General features: G+C 48.7%; 2 protein-coding genes across 2 annotated transcripts; both read right to left on the bottom strand.

Annotated features, from left to right (window-relative positions):
• Window positions 1-282: 282 nt before the first annotated feature.
• On the bottom strand, window positions 283-6376 carry GDF1 (growth differentiation factor 1). The gene is made up of 2 exons (XM_081177489.1): window positions 6041-6376; window positions 283-1672 (listed from the first exon to the last, which is right to left on the bottom strand). The coding sequence occupies exons 1-2, from the start codon at window positions 6324-6326 to the stop codon at window positions 879-881; spliced, it is 1080 nt and encodes a 359-aa protein (XP_081033615.1). The 5' UTR covers window positions 6327-6376; the 3' UTR covers window positions 283-878.
• A 5192-nt stretch (window positions 6377-11568) lies between these two features.
• Window positions 11569-20378, bottom strand: CERS1 (ceramide synthase 1). The gene is made up of 6 exons (XM_081178023.1): window positions 19978-20378; window positions 16726-16906; window positions 14802-14963; window positions 14351-14498; window positions 13045-13178; window positions 11569-11763 (listed from the first exon to the last, which is right to left on the bottom strand). Exons 1-6 carry the CDS (start codon window positions 20090-20092, stop codon window positions 11721-11723), a joined length of 783 nt encoding a protein of 260 aa, XP_081034149.1. The 5' UTR covers window positions 20093-20378; the 3' UTR covers window positions 11569-11720.
• Between the last annotated feature and the right edge of the window lie 2419 nt (window positions 20379-22797).

The raw sequence follows: 22797 nt of genomic DNA, 5'->3' as shown, positions 1-22797 counted from the left end.
TCCCCTATATCATATATGGGTATGATGACACTGGAATGGCTCAATCAGAGCATAAGACTCACAATCTCAGGGTTGTGGGTTCAAGCCCCATGTTGGGCAAAAGATTCCTGCATTTGCAGTGGGTTGGACTAGATGACCCTTGGGGTCCTTCCCAACACTACAGTTTTATGATTCTGTGTGAAGGTGGCCAAATGCCAGCAGTGATGGGAACTGCAGTCCAGGCCACAAGTCCCCCACCCCTAACCTAGAAGGTGGTTCCCCCATTAAGATAGCTCTCTCCCCACCTGCTACTTCAGTAACCTTCAGCCAGCAAGCTAGCGTTTGTTCTCCAGGTGGAAACTGACCAAAATCACATAGTCATGCAGCCTTTGTTGTTGTTGTATATCACTCTCCATTTTCAGCTCTTAACCCCCATTGATTAAAGGGACCCCAATCATCACCTTTTGTTCTGCTTTAATGACAAATTGCAATTACCTTTTAAAAAGCCTTCACCAAAACCACACCGGCAAAAAATGAAGACCCCCCCCAACCCCCATGAAGCTATTAATACATTTCTTTTTAAAAATCCCCAAAAACTTCAGATTTCTTCATGTCATTCACTATTAGAATTAAAACTTTTAGAATAGTTCCACCCCAGGAAAACAATCTGGAAGCGATTAGGTAGTGTTAAAAACCCATGTGCAGTCTTTGCTTTGGTGCAGAAAATAAAATACATCTCTGTTTAAGCGAGCGCTACTCCACACCTAAAGCCCAAGGGGCCATGAATGCAGGATAATCTGGTTCTCAATGCAGAGCTCCAGCAGGGAGAGGCTGGCCAACGCCCCTCTGCGCGAGTGCCCCACCGCAACAAAGCCATGCCAGGGAACACCCCACCCCTTTTACCGGCACCCGCACTCGTCCACCACCATGTCCTCATAGTGCCTCAGCACAACGTTGTCGTCGTTGTCGTAATACAAGATGGAGATGGGCGAGAGGCGGACAGGGACGCAGCAGGGCTGGGGGGTCCCTTCAGGGTCGAGGGAGTGCACCACTGTCTGCAGAATGGCGTGGTTGGTGCTGTTGAGATCCTCGGCCAGTGGGAAGGGGCACTCGCCCAGGCAGTAGTTCGCCAGGTAACCCTGGGGGGCGATGATCCAGTCTTCCCAGCCAACGTCGCGGAAGCTGATGTACAGCCGTCGCGGCTTGCAGACATTGCTGTCGGCTGTCGGGACGTAGTAGGTGCTCCGCCGCTTCCGGGTTCTCCCGCACTGACCGTGCGCCAGGGAGACCACAAGGAGGGAGGTGTCAAGGAAGGAATCTGCACCAGAGCACAGCTTCCCCCCGGCGATTTCAAGCACCAAGCCCAGGTTCCGGGCAGGGGTTTGCCACACCTTTGCTGCCTCGGTCAGGTTGAAGACAAAGGACTTGTGGAGATGGATGAAGCTTTGCTCCACCAAGAGCTTCCGGCTGTAGGCGTGTGAGGACATCCCTCGCAGAGCGGCCTGGGAGGCCTGGTACAGGCTCAGCTCCAAAGGGTGGCCCGGACTGGCGACCTGGTACTGGTTGTGGCGGAAACGGATCTGCAGCTGCGCCATCGTCACCTGCTCCCCTTTGTCTAGGGTGGAGAAATTGAAGTACAGCCGCTTCTGGAGGCACAGCCAACTCTGTGGCTTGTCGCTGTGGATGAATTGTCCTAGGAGAGGAGGAACAATGCTGAGGCAAGGACCAGCCTGGCAAGAGTGAGCCAGCAGTAAATCACACGGTGCACTCCTTATTAGCAAAAACAGGATCTGCACAGGAGTATAAGGCCTAATGAGCACAGCAACCCATTCCTGGTGGTTGTACTCCATGAAAATCAGTTGTTGAGACCGAAAGGTCACTCCTCCCCACAGCTGTCTCCAGGGTTTTCCTCAAACAATCTGAGACTGGGCCTGCGCACAGCCAACCTCTCCTCCACCCGTTTCATGCCTCTCCTGGTTCTGGGAGACCAGCGGGGAGGGGAGCTTTTCGCAGCAGGAGGGGGAGACTCCCGTGGCTCTTCCCCTCTCTGCCTCTTGGCCTCCCTCCTCTCCTGCTTCAGCTCCTGCCTCTGAGTCTGGACTGCTCTCTGCCTCACACTCTCCCAGCCCACTAAGCCCTGTCCTCTTCCGACGACATCTGTTCCCAGTCTTCTCCCTCTGTCCGCTCATCATTGTCCCACCACCACTAGGGTTGCTATGTCTTGAAGGACACAATAGTGGTCAGCCTGAGCTGGTGCAGGGGCTGCAGCCACTGTGCCCACGTACCTCTTTCCCCAGCTTGGGCTGGCAGCAGCTGCCACCTGCACAGCAGCCCGAGCGCTGGCAGGACCCCAGCTCCTACCTGATCTTTGCTGTGACAGCCTCACTCCGCCATGGCGCTTCCACTTCTGGGTCATAGCACCCTCCCAAACATGCGTGTGCACCCCCAAACCCCTTCTGAAAATAACTAAAAAACCCTAAACCAGACATTTCCCTTGAAATGTAAAAATTAGCCCGGGGGGACATGTTGACCCCCCCAAAAAGAGGACATATCTGGGTTTTCCCAGACATATAACCACCCCTCCCTGGGCTCTGAACCTTTTTCCCTTGAGGGTCCCCCAGCTGGTTCCTCCCCCCATTCCTCTGTGTCCAGCCAGTCCCTGACACAGCCCTGTTGCATGGCGCTGGGAGAGCCACTGTGGTATCGTGGTTGGAGCATCAGACTAGGACCTCAGAGACAGCAAGGGTCAAGTTCCCCCTTGGCCTTAAAGCTTCCTGAGTGTGGCCTTGGAGACCACCGGCCTCTGCCTCTCCTAGCCTAACCCACCTCACTGGGTTGTTGTGGGGGATTAAATGAGGAGGGGGAGAGAGACCTCAAGCTCCTTGGAGAAAAAAGGCAGGAATATATAAGGCATTAAATAAAAATAAATAAATCCTGCCCAAGTGGGTTTCTAAGCTATTTTAAGAGTATCAAAACCCATTTCACTGAATATCTTATTGTGTCCTGTTGTGTCTTATTGTGTTTTAATTTGTTGGAAGCCCAGTCAGTTGGGCAGCATATAAATAATAATAAAAATTATTATTATTATTATTAAGGAGTCCTGCTGGATCAGTTCAACGCCCCATCTAGTCCAGCACCTTGTTCTCACAGGGCCCACCAGGATCGGAGCCCAAGAGCCGCTCTCTCGCCTGTGGCTTCCAGCAATTGGTGTTCAGACACATGGCTGCCTCCCACCTTGGCTGGCCGGCCTCTGGACCAGACGGGCCATTGGCCTGATCCTGCCGGCTCCTCAGATGTTCTGATGTGCCTGTTCACACCAAGAAACATCTGTGGCACCCAAGTGAGCGGAGCCAAGCACCCAAAGCTATCTTTAAGAACAGTTGAGTTCACAGGCATTGAGAGGCCCATTATCGCCCGGCTGTGAGAAGTCTCACCAAGGTATAGAAATGGAGGGAGAGGCCAAGGCTCTGGTTTCTGCAGCGGATGGAGGAAAGGAGGTGAGAAGAGCAGGCCTTCAAGGCATCTGGTCACAGAGCAGCTTCTGCTAAAGATGCTCAAATGCTGGAGGGGAAGAAGGATTTCCCAGCCACCAGAAAAGCCCTTTTTATTTTTGCATACAAACGACCTGCAAAGTTGGAGCAGTTTTCCTTCAGTAAGACTGGGGGGTGGGGACCATTTCAGCTTTGCAGTTTATCATGCCTGACTTCTTATATATATATATACTGTAAATGTATGTGTTTAAATCAGGCTTGCATTTTATGAATAAGCACATAAACACACACACAGAACAGTAAATGAACACACAAGAAAATAGTAATTTGTCAACAAGTTAAGCTATTTAAAAGACAGATTAATTGATTAGCCAGTTAATAAAGTAACAAATTAGGAAGGGGGAATGGTTAAGAGGAAACAAAGGGTTAAATCCAATATGAGTTGCACTGATAATTGAAATTAATGGGCATGATTAACCTAAGCTCACTGGGCTGCATAGATTTGCTCTGAGTAGAACTTAATTGAGCCTATTAGCATGTCTATTGCTCTACTCTGAGTAGAACTTGTGGCAAACCCCAGGCCACTATCCCATAAGAAAATTTACTTGGAAGTAAGCTCAACTGGGCCCAGGGAGATTTAATCCTTTGTATGTCTACTCATAAGTAAGCTCCGCTGAGTTCAGCTGGACTTCCAAGTTAAGTTTGTGTAGGATTCCAACTAGCCTCATATGCAAAATACGCAAAGATCACTTTGAAGGCTATCAAATTTGTGAGGGAATAAGCTTTTCATGGACCCTAGCCCACTTTCATATTAGGTATGAGGTGAAATCTAAGTTGGCAGGTATTGTGTGTGTGTAAAATAGGGATATAAAGGAGAAAATGGGAAGGAGGAATAGTGGAGAAAATTAGTCAGTGATAAACTGGATATTAAAGACAGTCCTTGATAGTCTGCAGATCATAACTCAGTGGGTGGATCATGAGACTCTTAATATTAGGGTTATTGGGCAAGAAGATCTGGGGTTCAGGATGACCTTAACAGATTGGAGAACTGGGCCCAAACTAGCAAAATGAATTTCAAAAGGGACAAGTGTCAGATTCTGCACTCAGGCAGGAAGACGGGGGAAGCCGAGCTTCCTAGCAGGACATGTGAAAAGGATCTCTGGGTCTAGGTGGACCACAAGCTAAACATGAGTCCACAGGGTGATGAAGCAGCAGCAGCAACAAAAAAATTAATGCTATTCAAGGCTTCATCAACAGCAGTCTAATGTTCTGGTCAAGGGAAGTAAAAGCACTGCTCTGTTCTGCCTTGGTCAGACCACCCCTGGAAGACGGTGTCCAGTTCTGGGCACCACAATTTAAGAAGGATATTGACAAGATGGAATATGTGCAGAGGAGGGCGACCAAGACAACCAAGGGTCTGGAAACCAAGCCTGATGAGGAATGGTTGAGGGAGTTGGGGAGGTTTAGCCTGGCGAACAGGAGATAGCCATCTTCCAATATCTCAAGGGCTGTCACATGCATTTTGATGGTCATCTGTCATGGACTCTTTAGTTGAGATTCCTGCATTGGGGTCCCTTCCATCTCCACGATGCTATGAACACGTACAATGCAATGATTTAGCTCACAAACAAGGACATCAAACTTCCAGCCCATTACAAGTGTTAATACAACCATCTCAAGAATCCTGGGCTAAAAATTTGATGCCATTACCTGGAGGGTTGCGAGAGATAAAGGGCAATGATCAAAGGAGTTTGTAAAGTGGGGGGGGGGAGAGAGAGAGAGAGGAATCTCTCTTTATTTTAAGGTTGTGCTTATGAAACTGAACATATAGTGAAGAGCTGGCTATTGTTTTCTTATGAGTATTTATAATATTGCCCAATCCACACTCATGCTAATTTATTTATCTTTCTTTGTTAATCACTTTCCACACAGGGGTCTCAAGGTGATGTACAGAATGCAGTAAAAATGCCTTTTTAAAAAATCCCTGGGTGAAAATAAGGACAGGGAATAACTGTGGAAATACCACAGCTGCGATGTTTTTATTGTGATTTCATAGAATCCTAGAACTGTAGGGCAGGAAGGGATCCTGAGAATCATCTAGTCCAACCCCTTGAGACAAGCCTGAGACAAAGCACAGCTTTTACAATAATTGCAGACTACTTTCAACACCTCTGGCCTGATGAGTAGTTATTTAAAAAGCATCAATCAAAACAAAGTTTGTTTTTGTCCTGGACTTGGGACTATGCTCTCTGGTGAACTAAGTTCTACTCAGAATAGACCCAATGAGCCTCGGTTAGCCATGCCCAATAATTTCAACGTGTCTACTCTGAGTAGGACTGACATTGCTTTTATTCCCCAAACTGGCCTGATTTTATTAATGTTAGGAGAATTTAAGAGGATGCAGAATCCATTTCTGGTTTTATTGGGTGAAGAAAAGCAAGCTATAATATGACCTCAGTGGGACTTTCTTCTGAGTAGACCTGTGTAGGATTGCACCTCTTCTAACCTCAGGGAGAAAATCATGGCCATCTCAAACCAGAAAACCCATCAAAACCTTTGCAACAACGTACCTTGGTCTGGGAAGACTCGGATGATATTGCCAGGGACCCTGAATTCTTCCACCCAGCAAGGCGTCCTCCCTTCCTCGGAAGCCGGAGAGAGGCCGGCTCTCTTGTGGAACATCTTCCAGAGCAGATGGGGCACGGGAGGCGGAGATCTGGGGCTGGGCCTGGTCGTGAGTCCCAGAGATTTCAACACCAAACTTTCCTGCCTTTGCAAATGCATCCCTCCCACCAGCCAGACCCAGAGCATCCCAGCTGCTCCCAGAATCAGCTGGAAATAGTGCGAATGCGCCATTCTAGTCTAGTCTCCTTTCTGGAGACGCCTGGCTTTTCAGAGCCGCCTTGGCTGGCTGGCGATGGGGAGAACGGGGGCAAGATACTTGCGGAGGAAGAGGCAGCTGAGGGGGGTTGATTGGCTAATGGGGCCCTTTGATCTTTGGGCAGCTGGCCAGGGGCCGAGGGGGCTTCTGGGTAAGGACCCGACTTGAGGGTCCGGGTGATGGGCGCATCTGGTTAACCCTTCCCCGCCCAGGGCAAACCAGGTGAGTTCAGTCCTGGGTGCGCGAAGGAGTTTTGCTGCTTTTATTCTACCCAATTTATCCTCCATATATGGATGCAGTTGTTTATAAAGATTCACAACGCCCCTGCGAGGTGGGCTAGCTTGAGAGACCCCAGGTGATTGCACAGGATCATGGAATTGTAGAGTTGGAAGGAACCTGAGGGTCATCTAGTCCAACCCCATGACTGATGGCTGCCCAACCACTGGAGGGATCCCCCCCCAAATCCCCCCCTGTAGTCATGGAGGGGGCTTTTGGTGTTTTTTGTTTCAGTGTGCTTACCTATAATCTTTAATGTTTTGTAAGGTATCCTGGGAACCCACTGAAAGGTGGAGAGAGGCAGTGTGGTGCAGTGGTTAGAGTGCCAGGCTGGGGCCTGGGAGAGACCAGGATTGGAACCCCCCACTCCGCCATGAAGCTCACTGGGTGACCTGGTCCTACCTCACAGGGTTGTGTGGGGATTAAAGGAATGTGGGGAGGGGAGAGACCCCGGTGTGTCACCTTGAGCAAAAAAACTGGAATATAAATGCAATAAATTAATAGTGACAAATCAAATTGTTATCAACCTATTATCTTGCAACCTTGGTTCTCCTTTCCAGTTAAGATGCAGCTCTCTCCCCATAGCTGTCAACTTTCAGATTTGAAAATAAGGGATCAGCAGCCTCACCTGTCTCAGGGACAGTCTACAGGATATCTAACATCCTGGATATCTAATATCCAGGATAGCAGCGGGAAGTAGTGGGAATAAGGGAATTTCCCGCAAAAAAGGGAAGGTTGACAGCTATGTCTCTCCTCCATCTTGTTCCCTTTTAAACATGTCAAGCAGCAGCAGAAATCCCAACTCAGGAATACAGAACTCTACACTCAACTTTAAGCAGCTAGAAAGGTAATAAACAGCTCTTACAACAAATGCGATTTCTCCTTCTTTTAATGAGGATTCCGCCACAAGAGAGTTGGCATTTAAATTAACACAGAAACAAACACAGTGCCTCAGATCCCTCTCCCACAGACAAATCCCTCTCTGAAGCAAAGCCACATGTCATAAAAGAGCAGGGGAGGAAGTGTGAACATGGGTGCAAGGGATGGGTCTGGACCAGGCCTAGAAGTCTGGAATGAGCTTTGTCATAAGACAAACAGGAACCTTGTGTGTGTGAAGACATAATCCACCTGGATGGGATTTGACCCCTCTCCCCAAAAAAGCTTGCCTCTAGCTTACTCAAGAGTAGACACATAGAAGAGAATAGGCATGCCTAATTTGGGCCCATTAACATCAATGGGCTGCATCCACTATCCAGCATTGAAGCTAACGAACACAACCACTAACACTAGGACCACTAATTTCAATGAGCCTACTCTGAATAGGACTACCGCCAGGAGCAACCCATTGAAGTTAATGGGGCCCATTAGTCACATCCCTACATTTCAATGGGTCTACTCTGAGAATGATTCAGTTGGCTGCAACCTTGTTTTGCCCGGAAGCATCTCAGATCCCAAAGCATGCTAGTCCCTTTTACGGAAAGCCCAGTGGATTTGAAGCCTTGTTGGGTTCTCTGGTGATCCCTGTTTCACATCACACTCGGTTGCGACCAGAAACCTTTCCCCACTTACTCAGAAGTCAGCTGCAATGTGTTGAACCAGCCTTTAGGATTGCAGAAGGGGAGATTTCTGCCCACTCACTGGAGATGGGGGCAAATTTAACTTGACAACACATCCTCACATCTTTTAAGCTAATTACACTCTTCCAGGATACCCATTGCAGATGAAGAATCTGGTGTGGTTCCTGAAGTCTGAACATTTATTTTTTTAAAAAATACAGGCTTTGGGTTTTTTTAAGGGAAATATCTGGCAGGGTGCCGCCTTCTTTCGTCCCAACATCTGGAGAGTCGCCAGTTCCCCATCCCTGTTGCTCCTGGGTAGCCACATGAAAACAGGGTCTTGAGCTCAATGGGCCCTTAGTAACCACATTTAGAGGTTCACAAATCCATCCCCACCTTATTTTCCTTCCAAGGGAAGACTCACCAGAAGTCAACAGGCTGCTGTGGACAGGCATGCGCCACACTCAAGTGGCAAGGGATCCTCTCTCTCTTGGCCTTGGACAGATTTGGTCAATGAACAAGCCGGGTCACCAGCGCAGTCCCACTACGGGACACAATTTATTTAAGGTATTCCTAAACTTTTGCTTAATGTTTAAAATCTCTAAACACTGTGCAAAACAAATTACAGTGCAGGAACACCAGGTGTGTTTGAGTGCAGCATATTGTTTGCGGCATCTGGCTTGCAGAGAACATCGGCTTTCACTCGAGAAGCCAAGGTGCCAGCCATCATGGATGCAATGGTCTGCCCGAATCCTCAGAAACAGGAGCCGTGCACCAAATATGATTCCCAGTGATAGGAGGGGTTCGACGCTCCACACTTCTTCCCTAGGAACGAACCTCCAAACCAGGGTTTCCCAAACTTGGGTCTCTGGCTCTTTTGGGACTACAACTCCCACCATCCTGAGCTAGCAGGACCAGTGGTCAGGGATGATGGGAATTGTAGTCCCAAAACAGCTGGAGACCCAAGTTTGGGAAACACTGACAGGTGTGCACAAAAAATCAGAGAACTTGTTCAACTTCTTATCATTTATGCAAGTCAGGAGGGGAAAGGGAAAGGCAGATTTTTTAAACCTGGCACACATATGCGGGCTGCTGTGACTATGGCCTCATCCTGCAGCACCAAGCAGAAGGGTGCTGAGAGGGCAAATGGATGCAATGGCTTCCCAGATGTTTTAATTATCAAAAGAAGGGCTCATTCACACAGACTCCAGCATCCCAACTTGTGTTGAAAGTGTGTATGCTTGTTGGTTTGTTTAAATCGACCAGACTGCATTTCTGTTGAACAATACATGTGGATAAATGTCCACATGTGCACAGACAGAAGTTCAAAGATTGTACACTTCTGGGATGTAGTGTGTGAACACCCTGAAAACGCAACTTCTGGATCCAGGGTGCTTTCAGGTACAAATGTCCCCATCTGCATTACAAATTTCTCTCCCTCCTGCATCTTCTTCCACCTTAGCAAGCAATTATTTGCGTCCACATCTACTGTTGCTAACTCGGGGTGAGCAGAATACGAGGAACACCAGGAGCTGCCCTATACAGCCTCAGACCATTGGATAAAACGAGATCAAGGCTGTGTGCAGCTCTCCTGGGCCTGGGGGTCTCTCCCAACCCAAACTGGCGATGCCGGGGACTGAACCCCGGCCCTACTGAACGCAAAGCAAATGATCTACCGCTGAGCTGTGGTCATTCAGTTTAAGGTCATTCTGGTCCTCATGGAATATAGAGCTGGCTGAAATAGGAAGCCAATAAGCTGCCTTCTGTTGCATCAATGGGTCAGCGGAGTTCAGTAATGCCTACACAAATTGGCAGCAGCTCTCCAGGCTTCCAGACCCGGGGTGTCCTTTCACGGAGATGCTGAACCGGGGACCCTCCACATGTGAGGCAGATGCTCTAAGCTCAACCCTTTCCTGGGAGATCTCTTGGAGATTTGCTGGAGATGGGAAACTGTTTCTGACTCTGGGGCAGCTGTTGGCAGAGCAGAAGACTCTTAATCTCAGGTTCCTGCACTGCAGGGGGTTGGACTAGATGGCCCTTGTGGTCCCAGCTCTGTGATTCCGTCCCCTGCCAGCTGTGCATTTGCCACTCGGGCTTTCCGCCCCCAAAGGATTCTTGCCACCTTCCTCTGCTTTTCCCTGGGGTTAAGGGTTGGGGGGGGGTTAATAGCGTGACATGGATGGGCACTGCCCCAAAGCCAGCTCTGGGGCGCCCAAGTGAGCCACAAACATCAATTGGCGCTGTATTAGGGCGCTGGGACTGGCAGAACCACGTTCGAAGCTCTGCTCACCTGCAACCCTTGTGGTGCCGTGAGATCCTTGGAGGCTGGATAGGGTAAAGATAATAAATCTGCCACCAGAGATTGCATTCTATATACCCAAACTTCATTGGAGGTCCATGCTGGTGCTGCTTCAAGGTATTCTCTCGCAGGAGAGAGAATGCAAAACGGGAGTCACCTCCATCCATCTGGATAGAAAGACAGACGCCAAAAGTTTTGGGCTGTCTGAATGGCACCCTCGTGCCCTGGCAGGAAAGGAAGCTGCCCAGCTGCCTCTGCTCATTGGGTGCAGCACCTAGCTCACAGAGACTCCTTTTTCCTTGTGGGGCGCTGTGGTACAGTCCTTGCAGACAGACTCCGAAGGCAGAGGCTCCACGCAGCCCCATCAGGCAGACACAGCCCCAGCCCCTCTGTCTCCCCGCATTCCTGGCGCCCTGTTTTTTCATAACAAACATTTTAGATATAAAAACAGGCAGCCGATTTCACCATCATCTCCCCCCACCCGTCCTCTGCCCTTACAAACAGAATGTTTTAAAAGTCTGTTTTCAGAAACTAATTTGAAAAATTACAGTAGTTTTGGATACTTCCTTTGCACACAACAGGAAAAAAGTACACACCACCTGAGACAGGTCCAAACACCCTTTCCCCCTTCTGCGGACGATATCCAGTAAAATATATATTTTAAAAAGGCGGGGTGTGCGTGCTTGCAAGGGAGGAATAAAGTGCCGCAGAGCATTGTGGGATAGCCGTCCCCAGGTGAACACCACCACCCCTCCTGTCAATCCATTCACAAGTGTTATTCCCCGCCCCCTCAATCTGATCGGCCACTCGCTTCGCTTTACCAGTCAGGGCTCTGGAGAATGAGGAGGGTGGGGAAAGCTGTTGCATCCTCTCAGGGGCCACCCCAAAGAAGGCTGCACAGGGCAGAGCTGGTCTTTACAAGGGGGCGTTGGCGGAGGGGGGACTTTTGCCGCTCCCTTTGTGGGTCTCTCCGCTGGGCATGTTGCATCCACCCCAGGTCTGTGAAAAAGGCCCCCTTTCAATCCACTCTGTGGGAGTCCTCACCGCCAGCGCCAACTCTGGCCAAATGCAAGAGCTTTTTTAAAGAACAATGCAACCGCCAGTGAGTTTCCTGCAGACGCTTCCCCCTCCCCACCCCACAGCTCTAGGTATCAAGACGGAGGGGTGGGGGGCAGGCTCTTCTCTGGGTTGCCAAACAAGCTGGGGGTTCTTGCCAGCAGAGATCCAGCGGGCGCCGTCTACAACCGCTTGTCTTTCACGAGTCCGTTCTTCAAATGTTTCCTGTGGAAGAGAGAGCAAGAGAGCTGAACCCCCTGGAATTAATGGGCCTGAGTCAGCCCTGTCAAAAGAAGGGAAGACTAGCCTGCCGGATCAGGCCCCAGGGGGCCCCTCTGGTCCAGCACCCTCTTCTCACTGCAGCCAACCAGGCGCCTGTTGTGGGAAATAGGCAATCAGGGTTGGAACCCCAGAGCCCTTTCCCACAACAGCATCTGGGATGCAGAAAGATTTCTCCCTCTGAGCATCACCCTGTTGGCTAGTGGCCGTTCCTCTGTGAGTTCATCCAATCCTCTTCTGAAGCCAGCCAGGTTGGTGGTCATACTGCCTCCTGTGGCAAGGAGTTCCATAGTTTAACTAGGTGCTGAATCTCCCAGCCTTCAGCTTCATTAGATACTCCCAAGCTGTAGCGTTAGGAAAAAAGGTCTTTCTCCCTCTCGCCTATAAACTTTCTCTATGCCATGCAGCATTTTTTAATATCAAGGTGCCTCTTATTCACCTTTTCTCGAATCGAAAAAGCCCTAAACGCTGCAAGCTTGCCTCAATCCACCCCTTTGAGGGAAAGGGCCCTTTTCTGCCCGTTCATTTCAATAGGACTACTCTGAGTAAGACTAATGTAAGGACACACACCTATGCTTCTGTATAGCAACCTTCCAGAGGCTTTAGTACAGCTTTTGTGTGTTTTAAATTCATGTCACAACAATGAGCTTTATAATCCTGTGGCTGCAATTTACTCAGCGTGCTAAAATTACAAGCCACTTTGCGAAGCTTACGCTCCAAAAACCCAACTGGGAATAGTTGAAACTAAAATTCAGATACAAAATAGGCATTTGTCAAACCCTTAATAGTGGTCGCCACGCTCCCCTGGCCTGGCCCTGCCTCCCCCTGGGAAAAACACCCCACTCCTTTCAATGCCAAAGAGCTGAATGGAACATCCACGTTCAGACACAGTCTACCTCAGAGTGGTTTACATGCTCCGCTTCTGGGCTTCAAACTAACAGAATGATGCCCACGGCGAAGGGTTTCATCCAACAAGACGATTCTTGTGGAGGATAGTTGTATCAAAAGAACTCCACGTTCAGGTGCAAACTATCCCTGAATGCTGGGGGGGGGTGTTGCGGGGGGGGCAGCTAAACATCTGGGAGAGGGCGGGGGCTCTTGCACTCCACTCGCAGGGTTTCCAGAAGAGCGTGGCTGTCCCCTGACGGAAGCAGGGAAGCCAGGCGAAATGAGTGTTGGTGCGAATTTGATTTCCTCCCTCCCTCCCTCCCTCCCTGGAACACTAACCCTTCCTTCCAGCAGCTGGGGGTGTGAAACTCCCGGTCTCTCTTCTTGCAGGCTGCGTCAACATCGTATTCCCGGACGTCATTCACTTCCCGAACTTGCCCCAGCAAGACCTTCACTACGAAGAGGATGATGTACTGCAAAGAGGAAGGGAGAGGGGGCAATCATAGAAATGTAGAGTTGGAAGGGAACCCCAAGGGTCATCTAGCCGAACCCCTTGCAATCCAGGAATCTTTTGCCCAACATGGGTCTCGAACTCATGACCCTGAAATTAAGAACCCCATTCTCTGCTCCCCACGATGCTTTGCACTACATTACCCAGCCCCCCACTTTCCTGAGAACCTGGCTCATCCCAGCCAGGGTGACGTGGGCCTAAGATGGCCTGCACTCCCATGATAAAAACATAATAAAATAGCCATTATGATAACAGTCCTCTTCCCCCACACTTTCTCAGGCAATAGATTATTGAATAGCCTTGGCCTGGGTAAAGAGGAATGTTTTTGCCTGGCACCTAAAGACATGTAATGATGCCTCCAGGTGAACCTCTGGGGAGAGCACCCCACATTTACTATGTAAGTAAAGCCAACTTTTACTTTTTCACAAAGCAATGTGTGTGGGTGTTATTTCTAAGGGAGAGAAAAACGGCAATACCAGGCAAAATCCAGTCTGCCTTAAAGCATCCTGGATATTTTTTTAAAAAAATCTTATTTATTAATTTTTCACATAAAAGAAATCTTTACATATTTTAATATAATCCATAAATTACTTTATCTGTTGACTTCCATGTCCATGGTTTTCATATTTACCCTGAAATGCTGCATATTTTGCCTATACTATTCAATACACATAATTTTACGTATTTATCTTAATAATTTGTGCTGTCACTCATATTTCAAGTCCTGGTCATCTCACTATAGTAGTTCTTTAAATCCCTCCCAAAAAAATTCAGTACTCAAGGCATTTTTCATCATTTTGATCTCTAATCTTTGCTTTGCTGTTAATTTTGCCAGTTGCACGTACTCCATCATTTTCAAAAGCCAATCTTCATTTGTTGTTAGATTGGGAAGACGAACAAAGCATCCTGGACTATTGTTTCTAGAAGGTTAAATCAACCTTGCCTTAGCTTCCAAGTTTATCCTGCAAAGGACAGTCCTCTGCTGACTTCATTCATGTGAGAAAGGTAATAACTAAACAACATATCCTCTCCTAGTATCTAAAACCTTTCCTACAGAACTGAGGCTCGTGAGGCCTGTCAGCTGGAGGTTCCCAACTCCTGCAGGGCAAGGCGATGGTGAGGCTCGCTACTCACCAGAAACCAGTAGATGTTCATCAGTGTCAGGACAAAGAGCAAAGCGTTGAAAAAGAAGTAGAAGGGGATGTCCGGGACTGTCTGGAGGCTGGTGTGGCAGGTGGCGTAGAGCACTTTGAGAGGGAACCAGTACAAGCGGAACCAGAACCTGCGGGGACAAGGGAACTGGTCTAGGAGGACTAGAATCTTGTTGTGTGTTCACTTAATAAAACCTATATATGGTTTGATTGTAAAAAATAATAATAACCTCAAAGCAATTTACAATTTTGGAAAACTTTTCGCACAAGAGCAGTCTATCTGAACAGCAAAATACTGGGATTGCAGCACCACAGCGATATATTTTAGCCGCAACCAAACAATAATTTGTAACATGCCTTCCTGCTGGGTTTTCTTTTTGAGGGGGGTGGAGTTTGCAGAACCGCCCTCCCTCGGAATGGGCAGCCAAACTCACCAGCTTACGCTGAAGGAGACGCAACCAGCGTTCGAGATCAAATCGTTCAGACGATGGTAGACCCCGCCCCGATATTTGAAGTAGACGTTGAGCTTTGTGAACTCCAGTTGAACGTCGCTGATGTCGTGAAGGAAGAGGACGAGGATTCCCACGTTGTGGTACCTGAAGGCAACGTTGCCAGGAGGAGAGGATGCAAGCACAGGTGAGCCACAGCACAACCCTTGACGCACACCTGGGTTCGATTAACGGCATGTAGAGTTTAAGTGCATATTCACTGCACGGAGAATTTCTGCCCGAGATGTCTGCAAAAGCCACAGCGCCGCCCAAAACAAGAATCATAGAGTTGAAAGGTAACCAAGGGTCATCTAGTCCCACCCCTGCAACCAGGGCACTGAACGTCCTGCCATAAATTATGTGGTGCGGCAGCATCCTCAGTCACTTGTGCATGGCCTCCTAAAATCTCCACAGTGCTTTGCGGATGAAATATTACATCTCCAGTCAACACTGAAGCTGGCACCAGCTGATTTCCAAATAATCACCTGGAGACTCTCCAAGTAGCCGGTGGTGTCTAGAATGAACCCCACCTTTTTCTGGTGAGTAATCTACTTTTGAACTTGGAACATGGAAGAAGCTGGTGCCAAACGCCTTGCTCTGCTTCCCTCGGGACCTCAACAATGTCTAGGCAACACGAGTTATAGAATTCCTTCAAACCATAGCAAGTTCAAAATGAAAGTCTCTGAAAATCTTTAAAGACCCCCACCCCGCCGTCAGTGAGGCCAAGAGGGGGGTCTTGTTGTCTGGGCAGACCAGGACCTCCAGACACGCTGCCCAGTCACTTTGCAGCAGCACCTCAGCAGTTACGAAGAGGGACGGGTATCTTCAGCCACAGTGTGCACTGTGATTCTCCAGCGGTTTCACTTCACCACCAGAGGTGCACTCCGTTGTCTCTCGAGATGGATGGGTGCCAACAATATTTTTTTAAAAAACAAGCTGGTGGGAAAGGCCCATCTCTGCCCAAGACCCCACAGAGCCTCTACTAGGCTTTGTATTCCTATAAGTAGTCTGTACTAGTGCAATGCGGCACCCTATGCTCCCATTTCAGGCGATGAGGACCAGTGTGGGAAACTCAGGTGTATAAACCAGGGACCAAATGGCTCCTTAAACCAAGGTGACAGTCGCCAAAATGGAATGTCTAGTGGACATTGTGGGGCAAGTCTTATTTTCCAAATGATGGACTGACTGCAAATGATTCCCAGTTGAACATCCGCCTAGTTCAGAGGACAACCTTGAGCTAAGATAAGAGCTTTGAGAAATTAATGAGGAAAAGTCCCTTGATCCAGGGATGGTCCACATAACTATTGGCCCATTCCGACCTCTTTTTCTTTATGCTGACTGCTCCTGCTCAGGCTGCACAAAGAAAGCATTTTGGTTCCTGAGATTCTTTCTGATAGCGCAGATAAAATATAATGGATATGATTATACAGAACAGGGTATTAGTGTGTGAAAACAGCCCAGATCCGAGGATCTCCAGGCAAGCACCTCCACATCCTGGCCCCCAGGCATCTTCACTTGGTCGCAAGGGGTCAGAAGCCAGGTGCAAAATGTGCTTGGAGCCTGAGGACTAGAATCTTACTTTATCCTGCGGGGAAGGACCAGAGTTTGGTGGCCTTAAACATGCTCTAAGCACAGAGGACCCAAGGTTCAATCTCCAACGGCATCTCCAGGTAGGGCTGGGTGCGACCCCCAAGTCTGAAACCCTGGAGAGCTGCTGCCAATCAGTGCAGGCAATGCTGAACTAGAGGGACCTTAGTCTGGTTTGGAACCCAGGACTTTGTGCATGCACAGAGTGCGCTCTGCCACCAAGCAGAGGTGTAGCCAGGCAGGAAACAAGGGAGGGAGGGAGCATGTGCGGATGGGGACGCACCTGAACATGTAAGAGAAGGTGATGAGCATGAGGGCCACCACGTGGTGGACGAGCATGACGATCGAGTCCCTGCGCCAGGCGTCCATGTAGAATGTGGCATAGATGGAGTGGCCATAGAAGCTGCCTTGCATCAGGTAGGCCATGGCAATGTCTGACGGGACCTCCATGCCCCTCTTCCAGCCTGGAAAGCCACAAAGGAGAAGGGAGAAAGCAAGGTCAGTGAATCATAGAAGGGACCCCCAAGGGTCATCTAGCCCAACCCCCCAACCCCCCGCAGTGCAGGAATCAATTATTATTCTAGCTGCCATGGAGAATTTGATCTCACACTCTGGCTTTCCATCTACAGCCCCCTACCAACTGAGCCAACGGCTGTAGGAAGCTGGCAAGCAGGGCCAGGGGGCAAGAATAATACAATCAAAGAATTGCAGAGTTGGGAGGGACCCCAAGGGTCATCCAGTCCAACCCCCTGCAATGCAGGAAACTCAGCTAAAGCATCCTTGACAGATGGCCATCCAACCTCTGCTTAAAAACCTCCAAGGAAGGAGAGTCCACCACCTCCTGAGGGAGATCATTCCACTCTTAAATAGCTCTTACTGTCAGAAAGTTTTTCCTGTTTTTGCTGTCAGAATCTCCTTTCTTGTAACTTGAAGCCATGGGTTCGAGTCCTACCCTCCAAAGCAGGAGAAAACAAGCATGCTCCATCTTCCATGTGACAGCCCTTGAGCTATTGGAAGATGGCTCTCCTGTCTCCTCTCCGTCTCCTCTCCCCCAGGCTAAACATACCCAGTTGCTTCAACCATTCCTCATCAGGCTTGGTTTCCAGACCCCTGAACATCTCCTTCACCCTCCTCTGCACATATTCCGTCTTGTCAACATCCTTCTTAACTTGTGGTGCCCAGAGCTGGACACAGGACTCCAGGTGGTGTCTGACCAAGGCAGAAGAGAGCCTTTCCCTTGGTCAGTCTCCTGGGAGCCAAAGCAATTCAAGGGACAGAGTTGCCACACACCCCAGATCCACTCTCACCCCCATCAGGAACCCCCATCAGGAACCCCAGAATCCTGCAGTCATACCAACAAGGAAAGAACAAAGCGTGCTAGCTAGTGGGCGTCCTGAATGGACATTCCGGGCTGTGACCACAAGGGGGCATTGCTGCAAAAAAATGAATTTAGATTAATTCACTTTTGAGTCCCATCCTATCCCCAGAGACACCTGTGATTTTGCAGCTGCAGAAATGCAGGCACCTGTATTATCTATTTTGCAAAAGGCAAAGGAAAAAAAGTCTCAATGCGCAGTTAAGAAGGGAAAACATCTAGTGAAAGTGAAGTATTAGTTTTTCATCCACGCAGAAGGAAGGGAAGTTTATTTTAGAAATAATAATTGTTGAACTATTGTGGATTGACAATTTGATGAACAGCCTCCCTTGTAGATATTGGAAATGTTAAAATATTGTACGTGCAGAAATTGGCAAGTGGACAGCTGATGGTTCAGGACAAAAAGTTAAAAGCAACAACACAAAATATAATATAAGATTAATTATAGAGAATGGAAGGTGACTCAGAAATAACTAGGAAAATAATGCAGCAACAAAAAGAAATTACAGTGGTGCCCCGCAAGACGAATGCCTCGCAAGACGGAAAACTCGCTAGACGAAAGAGTTTTCCATTTTGGAGGTGCTTCACAAAACAAATTTCCTATGGGCTTGCTTCGCAAGACGACAATGTCTTGCGAGTTCCTGCTGGGTTTCCCCCCCCCTTTTTCTAAGCCGCTAAGCCGCTTATCAGCTGATCCGATCAGCAGATAAGCCGCTAAAAGCTGCTAATAGCGCTAATCCACTAATCCGTCAATGGGCTTGCTTCGCAAGACGAAAAAACCGCTAGACGAAGAGAATCACAGAACGGATTCTTTTCGTCTAGCAAGGCACCACTGTACGGGCACATTGAGGACGGAATGTGGGAGGCCAGTATTTGGAAAAATTGTATTAAATTTGCTTTGATTTGTTAAAATTTGGAAAATCAATAAAAATGATTTAGAAAAAAAGGCCCTCTTTTATTTTCTTTCAAGGACCAGAGCTTTGTGTGCAGAAGGTTCCTGGTTTAAGCCTTGATGGTATCTCTGTGTAGGGGAAGGAAACCCCAGAGAAGCTGCTGCTGCTGCCAGCCAGTGTAGACAGTCTTGGGCTGAAGGAAGGAAGAGCAGCTGTGAGGCAGATTCCTTTCTTCCCATGACACCAGCTCTTCATTCATAACCTTGAGGACTAGCACCCTGTCTTAATTTTAGGGGAGGGGTGATAGCTTAGCGGCACAGTTCCTGCTGCCAAAAGCAGGCAGGGCAACAAATGTAAATTTTGCCAAGTTTCTTCACACACGGAGCGAGAGACTCAGCAACGTCCATCCTCCATCCAGGGAAGCAGAGAGGCATCACTGGAGTTGAAGGAGACATGCAGGTTCAACTGGCAGCTGTCCTGCGTAATACAGGATTGCCACGTATTTCAATATAAAATGCCATGTCCTGTACTGATACAGTTTTGCCCTGTATTCCAGGCCTTCTCTCTCTCTCTCTGCCAAATTAGGGATCCTCTCCAACTGCATCTTTGAAAGGCAAGTGAAAGGTCACGTTTTTAAGCTCTAGGTACCAAGCACAGACAGATTCACAAATGTGTGTGTCAAATTCTGGAGGAGCCATTGTGTTAGGCTGCAATAGCAGACCCTCCCCGTGCTCCTATTTTCCAGGGACAGCCCCAGATTTACAGAAGCCGCACCAGTTTCTGATTTGATCCCCAAATGTCCCACTTTTCCTCAGGACGTCCCCATTTTCATCGGGAAAACGTTGGAGGGTCTGGATAATAGGATGTTCCAATTCCCATTGGAGAAAATTAATGTTGGCGGGTATGCAATAGATTGCAATGGATTGCTCTGAAGTCACTTCAGCACCAGATAAAAATAATATCGCCCCCCAACCACCCCGCCCTGTCCTGTATTTTACCAGGACAAAGGTGGCAACCCTAATCTCCACAGAGGACAGCTGCCTAGTTGGACTAGATGATCCTCAGGGTCCCTTCCAACTCTCCAATACTATGATTCTACGTCCAGTCTGGCGAAAACACCCAGGGGGGGTGAGGTGAGGGGGTGGCCTGGGAAGAGTCTCAAGGGTTGGACAGAGAGGTTCACAGGGCCCGAGCTTCCCTGGGAAAAGGTTTTGCGAGAGGGAAGCCTCTGCCCAAATCTTGACTTGACTTGACCTGCTTACCGTACCATAAAAGACGGAAGGAGGGTCGTGGAAAAAGGGGTATCCAGCGAAGAAGAGCAGGTAGGCGCCGTACGACCAGGTGAGGGTGTAGAAGGCCAGCTTCCAGGCACTCTCGGGCATCTTGGCAGCATCCTTGGGGGGCAGCTGGCACCACTCCGCAAAGGGCTGGCAGAGAGAAGAAGGGATAGGCCGTTAATGGAGTCAGGTGGAATCCTGACAAGACAGAAGTGCTGCTTCTAGGGGACGGGGGGGGGGGACGACTCCCTGGTCCTGAATGGGGTCACTGTGCCCCTGAAGGATCAGGTGCGCAGCCTGGGGGTCATTTTGGACTCACAGCTGTCCAAGGAGGCGCAGGTCCATTCTGCGTCCAGGGCTGCAGCCGACCCTTCTGCAGTGCAAGAATCTCAACAAATGCGTCCACCCAACCTCAGCTTAAAAACTTCCCATTCCCTACTGAAACTAAGAGGTGGAAGAATGAGTCTGTTTAGAAAAGGCCTTTCCTCCTGAGAGATGGAAATGCCTCTTTTTGCATCAGGGATGAGGCACTCTTATCGCTCCAGGTATCGGTAAAGGTAAAGGACCCCAGGCAGTTAAGTCCAGTCAAATTCAACTATGGGGTGCGGCGCTCATCTCCACATTCAGACTGAAGGAGTCGGTGTTCGTCTGCAGCTTTCCGGGTCATGTGGCCAGCAGGACTAAACCGCTTCTGGCACAACGGGACACCGTGACGGAAACCAGAGTGCACGGAAAGGCCGTTTACCTTCCCGCTGGAGCGGTACCTATTTATCTACTTGCACTGGTGTGCTTTCAAACTGCTAGGTTGGCAGAAGCTGGGACAGAGCAATGGGAGCTCACCCCATTGTACAGATTTGAACTGCCAACCTTAAGGGGCTCAGTAGTTTAGACCACAGCGCCACCTGCGTCCCTCTAGCTGCTAGCAGATATCATTAGAGAGATGCCAGATATCACTAGAGAGATGATGGGGAACCTGCAGAGCTGGATTTATGTATAAGCTAAACAAGCTCTAGCTTAGGGCCCCACTCTCTTGGGGCCCCCCCAAAAAATTAAAGGAAAAAACCTGGATGTACATTTCCACAATACAGTATAAGATAAAAAACAAATAAAGCCTACATACAGCAACAGTGTTTTGTGTTGTGTAGGCTGCTATGATGTAAGTCATGGGCCAGTCTGCTCCCTAAAATATCACTCGTTAGGAACCTATTAGGTCCATAAATTACCATACAGCATATATTCAACACACAAAAAAGCAACAATTTGTTGTTGACAAAGGACAGCTGGACATATAACGGGCCCCATTACCTTCCGTAGCTTAGGGCCTCATCAAACCTAAATCTGGCCCTGGGAACCCGCAATTTACAGAAGGCGTCCCAGTCTCTGATTTGATCCCAGAATGTTCTGCTATTCCCCAGGACGTCCCTATTTTCATTGGAGAAAATTAATGTTGGAGGCTATGGAAGGAGGAAGGCCCCTCTTTCAAAGAGATAAGAGATTCCCTCCAAAGATAAGGGGAAGGCCTCTTCTCAGATCAGAGACAGGGGAACCAAAATCCCGCCAAATGTTGCTGAGGCTCCAAACGCAGCCAGCATGCCCAATGGACAGGGCAAACTGTAGTCCAGCAACATTTGGAGAGCCACAGGTCAGTTTGATTTATTTTTCGGGCGGCGGGGGGGGGGGCACGTAAGCTGTTCCTCCGATCCCTGATTTTGCCACAGCAGGGCTTGTTCTGCTCCGGCTGTGAACTGATCACCCGAGCAGCTGAGGTCTTAATATAGCATTCCAAGCAGGGAGCCCGTCTCAAAAGCTGCTGAGGTTGTGGCCTCTGTTACACGGTCAGGTTTTTTTTTCTTTCCAGTTTCCACCTCCTCAAATTTCCCTCTGCTTTTCCGGCTCCCTTGTGTTGCACGAGTCCCTGGCGGGGTTCCTGCTCTGCAAAGATGCCCAGGAAGGGCAGAAGAAGCAGGCGATGCGCTCGCAGGCACCCAATGAAGCCGAAGGCCAGAAGAGTCAGGACTAAAGCTGGGCGATATCTGGTTTTCAATATCGCAATATATCACCAGCTAAACTTCATGATATATTAATATATCACAATGTCTGAAATAAGCATGGAGCCTGCATCGTGATTTTTGCATAGCACACACACACATCTTGATTCATGATATATTGCCAGGTCAAAAATTATGAAACCAGTATCGTGGTATGGACTTCAAATCAGTAATCCACAAAGACAACCCACCCCTCCCACTATTTTTCATACACAAAAGTCTGACTAGTAATAATAAACAAAAAACCCTCTCCCTTTTTTATCATACTATTTTGTTGTAAATGATTGGCTTCCTTCTCCACACTGTGGAGCCTTCCAAAAAGAATAATAGAATTGCAGGGTTGGAAGGGATCCCAAAAAAACATCTAGCCAAAGCCCCAATGTTGATGGACTCCTCATCATGAATCTGGTAAGTCTTTCAAGGGGCCACAAGACTCTCCATTGTATCCATCCAGTTAGAAGTGGCAAGTTTTACACAGGCTCCTCAGATGCAAAGGCCCCCAAGGAATCAATGGGGCTTCCTGCCAGGTTATGGTCTCCTCAGAAGGTGGTGGCCTCTCCTTCCTTGGAGGTTTTCCAGCAGAGGTTGGGTGTCCATCTGTCAGGGATGTTTTAGCTGGGATTCCTGCATTGCAGGGGGTTTGACTAGATGACCCTGGGGGGTCCCTTCCAACTCTACCATTCTATGATTCTATGAAATTCCACTTAGAGAACAACCCATTGAAATGACTGGATCCAAGTTCGACACACCCTTTAATTTCAT

This window comes from Podarcis bocagei (assembly GCF_964188305.1).
Source record: "Podarcis bocagei genome assembly, chromosome: 18".
In the NCBI taxonomy this organism is placed as follows: domain Eukaryota; kingdom Metazoa; phylum Chordata; class Lepidosauria; order Squamata; family Lacertidae; genus Podarcis; species Podarcis bocagei.
The sequence above is the reverse complement of the archived record's forward strand: the minus strand, read 5'-3'. Positions and strand labels throughout refer to the sequence as shown.

Coding starts and splice junctions, on each gene's coding strand:
- GDF1 (XM_081177489.1), bottom strand. CDS start 6,326: ATGGCGCATTCGCACTATTTCCAGCTGATTCTGGGAGCAGCTGGGATG. Junction 1,673..6,040: donor CCGAGTCTTCCCAGACCAAG/GTACGTTGTTGC, acceptor CTCCTCTCCTAG/GACAATTCATCCACAGCGAC.
- CERS1 (XM_081178023.1), bottom strand. CDS start 20,092: ATGCCCGAGAGTGCCTGGAAGCTGGCCTTCTACACCCTCACCTGGTCG. Junction 14,964..16,725: donor ACCTTCTCTTACATGTTCAG/GTGCGTCCCCAT, acceptor CGTTGCCTTCAG/GTACCACAACGTGGGAATCC. Junction 13,179..14,350: donor TGAACATCTACTGGTTTCTG/GTGAGTAGCGAG, acceptor TCCTCTTTGCAG/TACATCATCCTCTTCGTAGT.